General features: G+C 38.2%; 2 protein-coding genes across 2 annotated transcripts in view; both read right to left on the minus strand.

The window, feature by feature from the left end:
- The window catches only part of sfxn5b (sideroflexin 5b), a 341,220-nt gene that overhangs the window by 313,526 nt on the left and 12,547 nt on the right, over nucleotides 1-15,147 (minus strand). The gene's annotated exons all lie outside the window — the stretch shown is intronic.
- Nucleotides 4,159-14,440, minus strand: smyd5 (SMYD family member 5). The gene is made up of 13 exons (XM_067599761.1): nucleotides 14,307-14,440; nucleotides 12,795-12,903; nucleotides 12,436-12,575; nucleotides 10,875-10,996; nucleotides 10,383-10,452; nucleotides 8,370-8,474; nucleotides 8,061-8,123; nucleotides 7,617-7,687; nucleotides 7,379-7,485; nucleotides 7,105-7,161; nucleotides 6,884-6,978; nucleotides 6,356-6,426; nucleotides 4,159-5,943 (listed from the first exon to the last, which is right to left on the minus strand). The coding sequence occupies exons 1-13, from the start codon at nucleotides 14,397-14,399 to the stop codon at nucleotides 5,793-5,795; spliced, it is 1,254 nt and encodes a 417-aa protein (XP_067455862.1). The 5' UTR covers nucleotides 14,400-14,440; the 3' UTR covers nucleotides 4,159-5,792.

Consider the following 15,147-nt stretch of genomic DNA (forward strand, 5'->3'; position numbering starts at 1 on the left):
CTGGCTGAATAATAGCATTGATTCATCCATGTCTACTTTGTATAAAAAGATTCAGTCCATCCACCAGCTGCCCACAGGATGTGAGAGAAGCTCTTGATATTGGAAGTGTCTTATCTAGCCGAGCTGTCTTGCTAGCATGCTTGTGATTCTGACCAGCAAGAATAAGCTTCACATAATTGGATACTGTTGCTCCTTTCGCATCCCGGACTTTGAAATGCCACAGCCAAAAGAAAGCATTAGCCTCATCCAGCAAGGATGTGTTGAATGTCCTGCAAGAGATGTGAAAACGAGATAGCGAGAGATAAAGCTGAATAGCCAAAGTGTTTCAAATGCCTCATTTGCACTACATGAGTCAGACCATGTTTAGTCTCAGTGGGAATGTGTGGCTTGACCTTCGAGAAAATTCATCTGGGCATTCACAGTTGATCACAGTTGACCTCTTTCACATATAGCACAATGGTCTTATTTTAATTGAACAGCACTCGAAATCTGAGGTTTGAGAAAATAAAATGTCCACATATCCTGGAGGTCTCAAATCACTGCTAAGGGGAAAGAAAAGCAGGAACTCTGAACCCTTGCAAGAAAGTTTCTCAGTTGTGCTTGGAAAAAAACGCAGAATTTTGAAACAAGAATTTAGACACAAAGAACATTAGTTTCAGAGTCAACAATGGTGGTTGTTCCCTTATCCATCAATCTTTGCACACATTTCTGTTTGCAGACTAAAATTCTTGCTTCCTGTGCTCTGTTAAAGTCTCAAAACCAAGAGTCCAGAAGTAAGCACAGCAATGTTTTGAGCTAAATGCTAACATACTAATATTTAGCAGATATAATGTTTAACATGCTCACCATCCTAGTTTAACTTCTTGGCATGCTAAGATTGGCTAATTAGCACAAAGTATGCCTGAGGCCAATGGGAATGTCATTAGTTTTGTGGTAATTTGGTCATAAACCAAAGTATTGGACCAATAAAACATTTTGATCTGATGATGGCACTATAGGTCAAACATTAAGGCTTCACCAACGTTATTACTCATGGCTATTCATCCAACAGTCGTTGAGACATTTCACTCAAAACCACAATTTCGACCTCATGGTGGCATTAGATGAGTCAGTGAGTCTCATTCTCTGGGGACCAGGGATGTCTGTATCAACTTTCATGGCAATCCATTGTTAAGATATTTCAGTCAGGAAGCGGTGGACCATTCAACCAATAGACCACCATTGTCATTCATAGAGCCACACCCCATCCCAAGTGTGTCGGAAAATAAAAGAACAACAACTCAACTACTTATGTAAAAACCCACAGCTCCATAGTTGTACTTGTTAAAGTGTTCAAAACAAGAAGTCAGACACAGAAAACTTTAACAAATCAGTACAGTATGTCAACAGTGACGTCTGTCAAGCTATCCATCAATCTCTGCACACTTTTCTGTTTGCAGAAAAGACTCAAATTCTTGCTTCTGCGCCTCTGATCATCTCACTGTTGGAAGTTTTTTTTTTTTTTTAAATCTCTAAACTCAAAGCAAGATTGCGTTGATACAAAAGGGAGAATCAGTTCACAGAAATTTCTCAGAAGCATTTCTCTTGAGTCCTCTGTCAGATCACAAACATGGTGTTGGTTATAGTCTTGATCCTGTTGTAACATTTGTGATGCTAAAGCCGCAGTTTGGATGAGTCACAACTCAATTCTTCATGTTCCATTCCACTGGGTCGGGCCGCACAGCAAGATTTATATGACGCCATTGAGGCCTTAAATGTTTCTCCCTGAAGATGAATGTTAGGTTATTGGGCTGCCAACAATGTTTCAGAAGTATCCCTGATGACTACATGGTAGAGGTACTGTTGACAATTTTTGCCATTTTGATTTTTACCAAGGAAATGATTTCAGCAGAACTAGACCACAAAAATCCCAAACATTGATCAAAACCAACAGGTCACTCTGCAGCCATGTTTGTGTTCTTAAACTGTATTTCTCTCGTGTTTATTTTAATGCAGGGTGAGCTAAAGTGCAATAACTTTACTTCAGGTCGGCTGATTTCACATGAAGCAGTCGTTCATCACTTTGGTTCTGGAGCAGCCCTCCAAGGCAGCAATGGTATCCGTTCGCGGTAACCAATCTGGACAGCGCTAATGTAGGTTGGAGATTGTTTCCATATGGGGCTCATTTCAAGCACAGTTGCTTTGCTGGGTTCCAAAAAACAGCTTCCATTTCATAGTCTGTCCACTTCAAGCATGCTATGTGAAATAGACAACTTTAGCACTAGCAGTCATAAACAAAACAGTCCACCTTTAACCTTGGTGAATAAATCAACAGCAGGTTGCTGGAAATTCTCGAGAGAGACGAAGTTCAGTGTGCTAGAATGCAAACTAGCTATTTCTACCACCATTTCTACTTCTATTTTGAAGAAATTATATAATAATAAAAAGCATAAGGGCTGCTTTTCAAAAATAAAAAACATTTTACAGAAAAGATTTGACAAAAATCAAAGCTAATACATGAGGATGGGGTACAAACATCCTGCTACAAAAAAACTGAATATGTACGCTGAAATATCTAGTCAAACAACAGGAAGTCAAATTGGCAACAATTTTGATTGTATAAGTCAAGAAAAACTCTTTGGTTCCAGCTTCTCTAGGGTCAGGGTTTTGCTGCTTTCCTGTTTTATTTCAACATAAACTGAATTTCTTGTTGTGGACATTTTGTCAGACAAAACAAGACATTTGAAAGTGTCACCTTGGCTTCAGGAAACTGTGACAAACATTTTTGACTTTCATAGGCTAAATGATTCGATTAATTGAACAAAAAAAAAACAACAACTATACATTAATCGTTGAAGTTATATTTAAATGTTTATTGAAAATGTGCTTTCTCTGTGATGTCACTTGTAAGATGAGTTACAGTTTGTTTGCCTTATGGCCCCGTTTCAGGTATCCCACATCTTACATGCCCCGACTGACAAATCCCAATCATATTTTATTTAACTCTGGATAGATTTTGAAGCAAAACTGCATTGAGCATTCCTAGCTGATAGATTGAAAAACCTTTGATATAGGAATGTGTAGTCCAGCCTTACAAGTGAGAGGTAAAACTGTATATTTCTGGCACGTAATATTAACAGCAAAATATTGGAAAAATATGCCATCTTTTATCTCTTTAAATAGATTCAAGTACTCTCCCTCCTCCATCTGCGTAACATGGAAACGACAGTAAGACGCCTCTTTTAGATCATTGTAATGTTTGAAATGTATATGAAGTGTTTTGTTCTTGTTTGTCAGAATAAAAGACTCTTTCTCTGAATAGTAATAAATATCCTCCATACAGACACCCCTTCTTCCCTTCCTCAAACACTTGCCTCACTTCCCGCCCCCTCAGCCTTCAAATGAGCCTCTATCTGGCCCCTCTTCTCTCAGGGCGGACTCTTTGACCTCCCCTGCTTTCTCTACTTGAAACGGCCTGTGCTGTGTGATGTGGAGGCCTATTACTGTGTGTATGCCTGCCTAAGCTCAACCCCTGCAGTGGGATGCCGCACCAAAGTCCACGCTCCAAAGTTACAGAGCTCCTGGAGCAATCCTGGCATGGCATCAGAGAATGTCAGCCGATAGCGGGGGAGCTTCAACCGGAGCATGTGTCCAGAGGTCCAGCCTCCTGCCATGCTGGGTCCCAGGTGTGCATCCTTTCATGGACATAATGTGTTCTTTTTTTTCCATTTCTCTTTTGTGCATCCTAGGTGAATTAGCATTTGATGCAAGTGCAGCAATAACTGGGGACCGGAGTAAAGTGAGAAGGTTAATTGAGAAATGTCAACCATAGACGAGTGGAGGCCCTGGGGAATCGTATAGGATTATGCTTAACTTTGCAAAGACAGGATTGCTGTAGAGCTATCTAAGTGGCAGGCATCGGCAGTAATCCATTAACTAATTAATGATGTGAAATACAATATCTAGTGTAAGTTCTACGTGTGCCATGTTATAAGTGCATAGAATAAAGGGCTGTTTGGGGAGTAAAAGCCATAAAAAAAGCAATGATTGGTGACCCAAACCACCCTAAGGAAGACAATTTGACTATAGGTTAATATGCAATGACTGAACAAATATTTTACCAGTACAATCTTCTGTAGCAAAGGCAGGAGGTAAACCAGATAAATGACTCAACAGACATCCAATTTCAATGGTTTATGCCAGAGTAGTAAAAATGACAACTTCTAGGATCCTGTTTGCTGCTGTTATAATATTTAAATTATACTTGTGTATCTTACAAAGCCGTGTTGTGCCGCTGCGCTGAATGTCAACTGAGAATTCTGAGATTACTCATTCGATAGTTCCAATCTTTGTCGAGTAACTGAAAATATTGGGATTTGTGATTACAGTCATTCTTGTAATATTGATTCATGTGTGGGCAGCAGCAATTTCACTCATGTGGAACCGCGGTTGAAATACAGTTCTCAACAAAGGGCAAACAGTTACTGACAAAGCAATTTTCCACTCAAGGTCTCCATAATACATTAAGTAAGGTTTAACTTAACTCCATATATCATGGTATGAAAACCAAACAATATTTCAGTGGCTGGATGCCTCCCATATGACAGGACTATAATTACAACAGAATATAAATAAGAGGCCTCTTCAATACAGTATGCTTAGTGTTGAGAGAAACTTCTAATAAGTGGAGAACACATCTGAATACCAACTGTTCTTTGTTTAATCACTACTGCTTTACTTTAAAGTTGTCAGGAACAAACAAAAAATATGTTCTTATGAGTTGTATTATTGTATTGTATAGACACAGTGCAGTCAGAATTAAGACAGTTTTGTTTTGGCTCTGTTCTCCTGCACATTGAATTTAAAATGAAACCGTAACTATGGAGACAAAGTGCTGACTTTCAGCATTAATTCGAGGGTATATCTGATGAACTATGTAGAAATTTTAATCCTCTTTCTACAGTTGTCTAATGATAAAAATGCCTATTATTTAACCGTATGCCCAATATGGGTGTAAATACCCTCAAATATGCTTAAAGACTATTTTTGTATACCTTTTAAGTTGATATGGTGAACGTGCTAACGTGCAAACATGTGCTTATTTACAAGTCCAGCAGACACAGAGCAACACTGGCATTTATTTCATTCATGTTTGTTTCAACCTGATGAATGAAAATCAAAAAAAATTCCTCCTTCACCAACTCCTGAGTGAAATATCTGGCTCTTTGGCTGCTAAATGCTTCACTATGTTCACCAGCTAGTCACTAACTTTGTCTGTCTGCAGTTTAGTGCCGTACTTTTTTTTTTTTTTTTTTTTTTTTTTTTTTAGAGCTTGTTCCCTGAAAATAGCTGCCTGCTGCAACTGGAATCAACACTGATGAAAGCAATGAGATTGAACTAACACAATGAGCTGAAAGACACTATAAAGCTCTATATAGCTGCGGGGAATTGCAGGTAAAAGTCAGCACTTTAAACATAATCACACTCGTTTTCATGTAAAATCCAGTGTGCTGGAGTAAAGCTGAAACAACAAAAAACATCACTGTCCCAATATTTTTGCACTATACGCTTTAAACACAGACACCACATTTAAGGAAACACTTTCCGTGGCTGATCCCTGGCACTGTCTAAAAACAAAAAACAGAAAAAGGTGTTTTGGTAATAAGACATTTTTCTACATGACTAACGTGAACAATTCTGTATGATATGCAGATCATGATTTGGTTTGGTCTTTATTCTTCTGGGCTTCATGTTCGCTTTAGCATGGTGGCAGAAATGAGGAACAGCAGAGAACAATATGGGAAAGTCTTTCATCAGACATCTGTCATCTCATCTTCCATCTCATCCCCCTCTGTTTCACCTTCTGCCTCGCCTTCTTCTTCCTCTTCTTCCTCTGATGTCACATCCAGCTCATCCATCTGGGAGACGCACTTTGGACACGAGCAGACAAACAGGTAGTTCTCCCTGGGAAGAAAATGTTCCGCCAGTCACTAACGGGAGCAGAATTAATCAAAAGCAGAAAATCTGGTGCCGTGTGAGGGCAAATGTTTAATACAGCACTGTAATTAATACTTGTGGTGTAATTAATACTTTCAATCAGCTAGTGTGATATGGGGGGCCTACGCAGGATCAAACCACCAGTCTGGAGTGCCACTGCACCTTCTGCAAACTACCCCCCTACCCAGTGTTGGGGGTGTAATTCAAAGATGGATAGAAATCATGTTGATCAATGAGCAGCACAAACCCAGGAGTAGCCATCAGACCCCAAACATCTCTGCCTCCAGACTGCCTGGAAGGCTTTTTATTGATCCAGATGGAATTTGTAACAGTATGACCCTCATTCAAGTGATTCATCTGAGGGATTTCAGCTGTTTACCTCAGAATTTTGTGTCTGCTATGACGGCTTCGGTCCCGCTGACAGCAGTCCAAATAACTGATGCAGATCTCCTGAAAATTGAAGAAAACAAACAGTTGAACTGGCTGAAGAACCCCAACATCAATAACAAAAGTTCCTGAGCCTAAACGTCCTCATGACATTTTAGTCCCACAGACATGTTATTGGTATATTTCAAACAGTAGGAATAAGTCAGGTGTTTCTAGTTGTTGCCTCATGCAGGACGTTGCTGTGTCCTTCCGTCTCTCTACTGGTGAAATGTTACACAAAGCGCTCCTGTCTTAGCCGGCATTCAAAGGAGAGCTTTGCTGTGAAAGGCTGCTGTGACATTACTGTGCCGCGCAGATGCAAGGCTTCTCAATCTTTCTGACAGCTTGACAAACCCACTCCAATCCTCAAAGTCTCAGCCTTCTAATACCGTCTGACAAGGGAGCACACAAAGCTAGAGAGTGATGTCCCATCTATACCAGGCCAGAATTTATCACTCCAAACCCAGGCGTGTCAACTGACCTCTCCTGGCTTGATGTCACTAAGGGCACTGAGGTGAAGCAGGAAATTGTTGTCGGGGAAGGACGCCTCTGCGTTGGGTATGCAGCTGTGGTTACCTGCAAGGGTTAAAGAGGCAATAAGGCAAAAACAAAAGGGGGTCATCAGACAGCCTGTTGAAGAGAGTAACAGTGTCTTTGAACTGAAGTGACAGCGCTCATAACATGAACATCATCTGCACTTACATGAGCTTTGAAGCAGAAAAAGTCCAGAACCCTCACAGTTCAGAAAGTCTCCCGTTTCTACGGAGAGAAAAGAGAAATCATGCACATGTCTGAGCTTTGTTGACATCTGCACACAGGCTAAAAAAAAAATAATTCCAGCAATGTCATTGGGTCAAATGTGCAACATAATAATACAATAAACACTCACTCCTAAAATATGACCATTGCAAATCAGCTCAGTTGAATACAAAAATAATTTACTCAAAATACTGCAAGACTGAGATAAAACTGTGACCTTTCTCGATGTCCTTGTACAGCTGGTCAATAAAGGAGTCCAACTGCTCCCTCTGCTGGGCGGGAAGCTCAAATGCGTCACAGGCATGAACCCACTGACTTAAGGAACTGAAATTGAATAGAAAAACAGAGCACAAAAAGAGAGAGTACATTATGATCCAGATGGAGATGCAGAATAAGAGCAGAGTAAGATCTGTTATTTAAAATCTGAAGCGAAGAACAAGAGATGTGAGTGTCACCTGGTGCCGATGCCTTGCCCGTTGGTTCCCACGAGAGCGAACAGAGAGCGGAAACCCTCAGGAACAAACCACTGCAATGCAATCATACCTAATATAATAATCATGTATGACTTATTTGATTATCAATTGCCAATTCATTGACTAATCAACTTTTACCTCTACAAAAAGGGTTTCCTACATAATGATGATGATGCAGAAAATGTTTTTAGCAGAAATACCATCAGCATGACACAAGGAACCCTTCAGATGACATTTATGTTAAAAAAATAAATAAATAAATAAATTTAAAAGTAGGTCAACATTTAAAAAAATCAGAGAACTGTCATTTTGCATCTCCGAGCTGCTGTAATTAGCTGCCCTGAGCAACAACCCCTGAGACATTATTGGCAGCTTTTTTGTGCTGCACAAAGAAACATAGAGAAGTCACATTTGAGCCCTACTTACCCGACTCAGATGTTCATCATAAAGTGCTGTTTTAAAAAGGCTGTGTAGCAAGGCCAGCTGCCCCTACAGAAACAACGTTGAATAAATACATTCCACATCACAGAAAACATACATCATAAACACAGGTGGCCTCAGTGGGAATTGAACCTGCATCAGGGGGGAGTAACAGTCATGCTTTGCTCACTAGGCTGTAAAGAACGACGATTACCATAAGACCATGATATTGTCTTTGAGCAGCCAGACTTTATACATTTTGCACCTGAACTATTTCCTTTTTCCAGCAAAATAAATGAAACTATGGTAACTTACTCTGAACTTCTCCCCCAGGAGCTTATGGGCGATCTCCTCTTCCTCGTTAGCAGTCCGGTTGCAGAAGTGTGAAAACAGCTTCTGCCAGTGTGCTTTGTCTTTAGCCTGCACAACAAACATTGATTCACTTAGTTATTAAATTGTATTTTATTGTTAGTATTCAAGATTCCTTTGTTACATGTGGCTCATTTTTCAAATTCTTCTTTTAAAAAGGATAATAGAGGGTTTTTTTTGTTTTTTTTAAGAAAAGGTCACCTGTTAAATTGGTGTGAATTAAATTACTGGCAGTGTCAGCACATGAGTGGATGGAGATTCAGGATTTCTTAGGAAGCCATTTGTTAAAAATCTTTTCCCAGGAGGGCTGGGCGATAAAACGATCTCGATACGGAATCGCAATAAAATTTATGTCGATAACGATGATAGACTTTGGACATTTTTTTACTCAATATGGATAGATCTAACAGTCTATCACACAGCAGAAATAAAGGTGACAACAGCCAGTCAGTCTGCAGTTTTTGGCCTGCACGTCAAAGTACATGCTCATGTCCTACCGCAGCCAACGAGGCTATGCTAGTGCTATCGTTAGCAGGGCTACAACTATCTGGAGTGCCCTCCACGTCTAAAATAATATTAGCCGTAAAAAGCTGCTCTAACACACGGACATGTCTCTCTGGTAGAGACATTCAGTCTGCAGCTGTGGAACAGTCATCACATCGTTTTAATGAAGCTGCTTTGACTGAGAATGCATAAAGCTAATAGCTAAGCTAGGCTAAGCTAGTGGCAACGAAAGGCTGCTGACTAACACTAGTGTCGTTTCATAGAGAAAACTAGCCAATCCAATGATATGTGAACTAAGCACAGAAAAAAATATAGACGGTAAGATCAATGAAGAGGCTACAACAAAATATATATAGTATATAAATATATATATATAAAAGATGTAGCATAATGACTTGATAACAATTTTGCATTTTTTATCTAGATTTCTAACTCTAAAACAATTGAGAGATGTAAAACCAGAACATTTTAAATTTAATTGATCTTACAGTTGAGTGTATGAGTGTGTCAGGGCCTTTGTGATCCACCTCTACAAACATTTGACATGTTTGCTGCCAAAGGAATTTGATGCGATAGTAATCACAGCTTTTAGTTTTATTTACATTATTTTAATAAGTTACAAGGTCAGCTAACTTCGATTGTTTTGTTACAGCAGATAAAGGACGTTTGCAAAGTTAAGTGTTTACATTTAGACATTATTCAATATATTCACAGAATACGTTCTAAACCAAACCATGTTTGCACAGTTACATGTTTACATTATGTTATTCTATTTTTTATGTTAATTAAGTATTCTAAAGTTTCACTAATGAACCATCTGGTTTCTTCAGCCTTCAGTCATTATCAGGATACTCTTCAAACTGGCAGCATTATCAAATTATATAATATGGAAAAAATTATCATGATCATATTTTTTGCTATCACCCAGCCCTATTTTCCAGAATGAATCCCAGCTTCTGTTACCTTGAAAATTGCCTCAGCTCTATCTAGCACGGTATACATCATCCCTAATTTGTTCCCCTTTATTCTAGATTCACTGCGCCACGTTTAAGATTTGAAAATCAATACGTGTGTGACACTATGCTTCATTTACTATAAGTTGGGTGACATCCACAAGAGGAAAATGTTAAAAAAAAAAAAAAAGTCCTCTCACCAGCTTGTCTCCTGACAAAAACTATTCTCACATTCAGCTGTCTTATTTAGGGTATCTGTGTTATTTGGGGCGCAGTCAATTTCAAGCAAGGTTTAACACCATTAAATGCAATAAAAATAAATAAAAATGGGCAACAAAAATCTAATTACATGCATGTTTTGTCTTTTTATGGCAAGATGTTTGTGTTGTGTTTTTTAATATTTTCTTTACATTTTGCAAGATAGTTACACACAACAACATAAAAAGAACTTAATTTATACCTGAATACTTTAGGTGCTTTAAGTGGACTTTAAGAGACTCACCTGTTTGACAATGGCTACCATTCTGGCCATGAGCATAATGCTGGAGGTCTCTGGGGGATAATGCATACTCCTGAAGAGAAGGCAAAAGATCTTCATCAAGGTGAATGAATATTTAAGAAAGAAATCAGTGCACTCAGGTGGGTTTTACAATGAAAAATATAAAAAATAAAATATATATGAAATTGGCTACGATTAATATTTGTTTCTTGTAGTGTACTTTTCTTTCATTTATTTATTTTTTATTTTTTTATTGGGTGACTCTATATGGATGTACAAGATGCCATGATTTGTAATTTTTATGTATGTTTGCCAAACTGTGAATAGTTTTTAAAAAAAAAGGAAAAAAAGAATGTTTTGTGTATTTCTTGTTGGTTTTGGTTTTAAATTTCTGATAAGGCTGAGCTGTGTAAATGTACAGAATTATAAATTATAAATAAACTCTTTGTTCGAAAAAATAATAATAATAAAATAAAAAATAAAATCCTCTCTTACCTCCATGCATCTTTAAGCTTGTTGATGGGGTGGTCTGGATCTTCCTGGGATGGACCCAGACACAGAACCCGATGGTACTGGTCTGCTGCTGCCTGCCGACACTCGCTGCTACAGTACATCACCTGCAGAAGGAGACGGGTTTATAAAACACTGCAAATAACAAAAAATAAATGCAAATCATCTCAAGAATTGGATGTAAACCTTTACTAAACATGTATTCAGCCATGGTTCTCTATAGAGTTGCTTTAGCGTCCTTAATCACTAACTGGAAAGTACAGCCAACAACTACTGTGTGAGGATGCTGTAACCAGAAAATTAGTTATATGGTTTAATATTCCTTCAAAAAAGGTTAATCAGATTTGTAGCTAGGGGTGATTATTTCACATCTGCTCAGCTACATAAAGCAAATCACAAATGAATTATTCCTAACAGATTTTTGTAAGATTGGGCATTTGAAAAAAAAAACTCCAGGGAGGAAAAAGTCTCAGTACATATCACAGTTTTACATACATTATCTTTATTGTTACAATAACAAGGCTTCTTTCCCCCCAGTAGTAACCTTTTTCTTTGTTCATATCAGGAAAGTCTGAATAATTTCCTCAAAAAGAGAACAACAATCACAAGAATATACTGTGTTTTCTGAACCCATCAGAGAATAAAGAGTTGATTTGATATATCTTTATCCATTTTTAAACGATGAAACTGATGGAGCTTCATACAGGACAGGTTACATCCAGAGGAATAATGTACTTTGTTAGCAGATACCAATAGAGCTGCAATGATTAGTTGATTGAAAGAATATTAATCTGCAACTATTTTGATAAATCTTTTCATCTTTAAGGTCTATTTCAAGCAAAACTGCCAAACATTTTATGATTCTAGCTTCTCAAAAGCAAGAATTTGATGCTTTTCCTTGTGTTACATCATAGTATGTTGAATATCTTTGGGTTTGGGACCGTTGGGTGGACAAATCAAGACACCAGCTCGGGCTTCACAAAATTATGATGAGCATTTTTCACTAGTTTCTGATATTTTATAGGCCAAACGATTATTTGACTATTGGAGAACACAATTGGCAGATTAATCAATAATTAAAATAATCACCAGTCGCAGCGCAAACACTGAATTAAATGTTATTTGCTTTGGTGTTGAAACTCGGCCTGTTTGCCACTGTAAATACATAATACCGTAAATACATAATACTGTAAATACACAGTCGGAAACCACCAGGTATAAACAACTGTCTTTGTTTTTCATGTTGGTTAATATAAAAAATAGACAGATTGATTGGTATATTGATCCATACTACCAATACTGGCCTCTAAAAAACGATCAGCTAGTCACACCGTCCACCGCAGATACAGTGTAGGTTCCTCCCTGACCACAGCCGGTTTAAAATCAATAGGTTTTGTGTCTTACAGTATATCGATCCTTTTTATAAAGGTTTTCTTCAAGGAAAAAAAAAATAGAACTTCAAAGTTTTAGGGAATTGAAAAAGGTAGAAAAATAAGTGTAGACCTTCATCTGTAAAAGAGGGGTCTGGAGCCGAGAGCGGACCCACCTGACAATGAGGGCAGGCCTGGTGCAGCTCCGGTCGAACACAGCAGAGCTCGGGGTAAGGAAGGCTGAGTCCAGGGATGCCGCTGAGCCTCCTTGCATTCTCCTCAGCTGTCTCCAGAGCACGTAAGCAGTACTCACACGCTGTTAAAAAAATAAAATAAATTAATAAATAAAAAGTGCGGTGAAGGACAGAACTGAGAGAATTGTTGATTAAAAGATATTAAAGTTTAATTCCAGAGCAAACTTCTACAGACTATTGGTAATGTATTATCTCAGTCCTAACCAGCACTTTCACTTCACTAAAATGTGTTTTCTTTTATATAAATACAGATAACATATGGCAGCGTGGAGGCGTCTCACCTTTATATTTGTACAAAGCATTCCACAGGAACTGAGCAGAGACCAGAGGGCGTTCAATGAAAATGGTTTCTCCCTTCTTGATGCTTCTTTTAGCGAACAGACCCTTGCCCTTAAACAGGAATGACAAACCATCGCTGTTACACACTGTCTGACAAAAACAGCAGCCTCAGCTTCTTTTAAACTCAATTACAGCAGAATCTATACACGACTAGGTAATTAGTCCATTGTAGAATAACAAAAGGAGATGAAAGAGTTTTAAAAAAAATGTCTCATCTGTTATTTAAAGCCCCCTCCAGTCAAAAATGTGTTGTTTTTTTCTTGTTCAGGTGGAAGTTTGAGCTTCACTGTGCAGCGTTTGACACTAGAAGGCTGTTTTCACATTCAAGTTTCTCTATGCTCACCTTAAATCTGAGTTTAAAGCGTGAATCTACGGGCATGATTTGTGACATCACAGCTAGTCTGGAGCCAATCGTGGTCCAGTACGCAATTTACACAAGTGTGATGTGAAATGAAACATATTTTCATATTTCAATTTCTGGAGTTTTCAATGAGGGAGGAGCAGTAGATGTCATTTTAAAGGATTTTTAACAACCTGGAGATTTTCTGGTAACAAAACATGTCAGACACAATTTATTATTTCAAGCAGAGAAACGGTTTTAAAACATGTCTGTTTAGATCTTTAATCTATACACTGTGAAAGAAGCGTAGCACAGTTAGAAATGTATTAAGAGATCATCTGTAAGTGCAAGAAAAACAACTTTTCACATCAGCTTTAATTTCTCAATCGTTGTCTTTCAGTCCATTAGAACCAGACAGTAGAAGCTTTTCTCTTTCAGTGTAACTGTGTTTGTTTAAAGCTCTCCTCTCTCAGTATTTAGCTTTGATATGAATAAACTATAAATAACATGATTTTAAAGTGTACCTTTATTTCAATGCATATTACACAGATATTAGTGGTTTGTACTGACATGAAAATACCTTCTTTTCTTCTGAGTATTGTCCAACATATAACTCTTAGTTTAAATATAAATAAAAGAGCGAGCTGCATCTAATTATTAACACTTGGAGGACAGCTGGTTCCTTAAATACATCTGAAATCCCTTTATTAGTAATAACAGGGTATAGGCAGGAGAATAAACAACATATGGAATCAGATTTAGCTGCTTAGCACTTTAACATTCACTTATTTCATGCACAAAAGCCTTTAATAGGTTTTATGGTGTAAAATAAGGGATGCAGTGCCTTGTTCCTTTAGTTTTCTCTGCTAAAACGACCAAATTAAACCAACAAACGTAAAAGTTTCAGGTCCTTTCGCACAATAAACATATTTATTATTATCCGATGGTGTCAGAAAACCTGAAGTTCAAACAATATCCAGTTCCTGCAGCACTTTGTGAGCCCATCAGTCTGCTGAGCTGCAGCGGCTGCGGCTCACATGTGACTCAGACATCTTCATTCAGCCGCACGTTTGTCAACAAGCGTTTATTTCTGACAAACTCTGATCCGCCTTACCTTGATATTGTCTATAAATCTGACGTCCACGCAGCTAGCAACTTTGCCGGGGTCCACGCAGAGGGAGAACATGTCATCCAGGGGAGCAGCCATGTTTTTCAGACGACCTTTCCCCTTTCAACCCTGACACTGACGCTTTATCTCCGGGAGACGCAGCGGCGACCTCTAGCGGCGGACATGAGACAATCACTGACGAGATATCCCTTCAAATACCAATAATTACTTCATGATTTACCCCAGTACACATTGATGCAGTGGTTCTCAAACTTTTTCACGTCATGGACCCCTAAACTGACAAATTAGACCATCTGACCCCCATCTGATAAGATTTTTGCTTTTAGATGTTTTATTACAGAAAGTGTATGACCAAAACATTCTGTCATTGTATTACTTATGGCTGGATTTATAGTGAAAATAAATGATTCCCCTTTTTGCTGGGGACCCCCTGGAACCCCCTCAAGGATTCCTGGGGGTCCCTGGACCTCACTTTGAGAACCACTGCATTAAGGGTTTAGTTTTGGAGCCAGAGATCCCTTAATTTGTCCATTCATTAGAAAAAGCAAAACCCAAACCCCTTAAAACACCTCTATTTATTAATTAGGCACAATTAAGGCGTACATAATCCCTTAATTATCACTTTAATGAGGTATTAAGAGGTTCTTAAAACACAGACAAAACACATTAAACTGAAAACCTCTTAATTATCAATTAATTATGATTTTTTCTACCCCTTAAAAAACCTTTTAAATGGACGAAAACTCATGAAAACCACCCCAGAATTTCCCACTTAATTAGAAAATTAAGGCATTTTAAGGTATAAATTTAAGGAGTAATTTTCATG

This window comes from Thunnus thynnus, chromosome 9, assembly GCF_963924715.1.
Source record: "Thunnus thynnus chromosome 9, fThuThy2.1, whole genome shotgun sequence".
NCBI classification, from domain to species: Eukaryota; Metazoa; Chordata; class Actinopteri; order Scombriformes; family Scombridae; genus Thunnus; species Thunnus thynnus.

Coding starts and splice junctions, on each gene's coding strand:
- smyd5 (XM_067599761.1), bottom strand. CDS start 14,399: ATGGCTGCTCCCCTGGATGACATGTTCTCCCTCTGCGTGGACCCCGGC. Junction 7,486..7,616: donor GGGCAAGGCATCGGCACCAG/GTGACACTCACA, acceptor ATTCAATTTCAG/TTCCTTAAGTCAGTGGGTTC. Junction 7,162..7,378: donor GTACAAGGACATCGAGAAAG/GTCACAGTTTTA, acceptor TTCTCTCCGTAG/AAACGGGAGACTTTCTGAAC.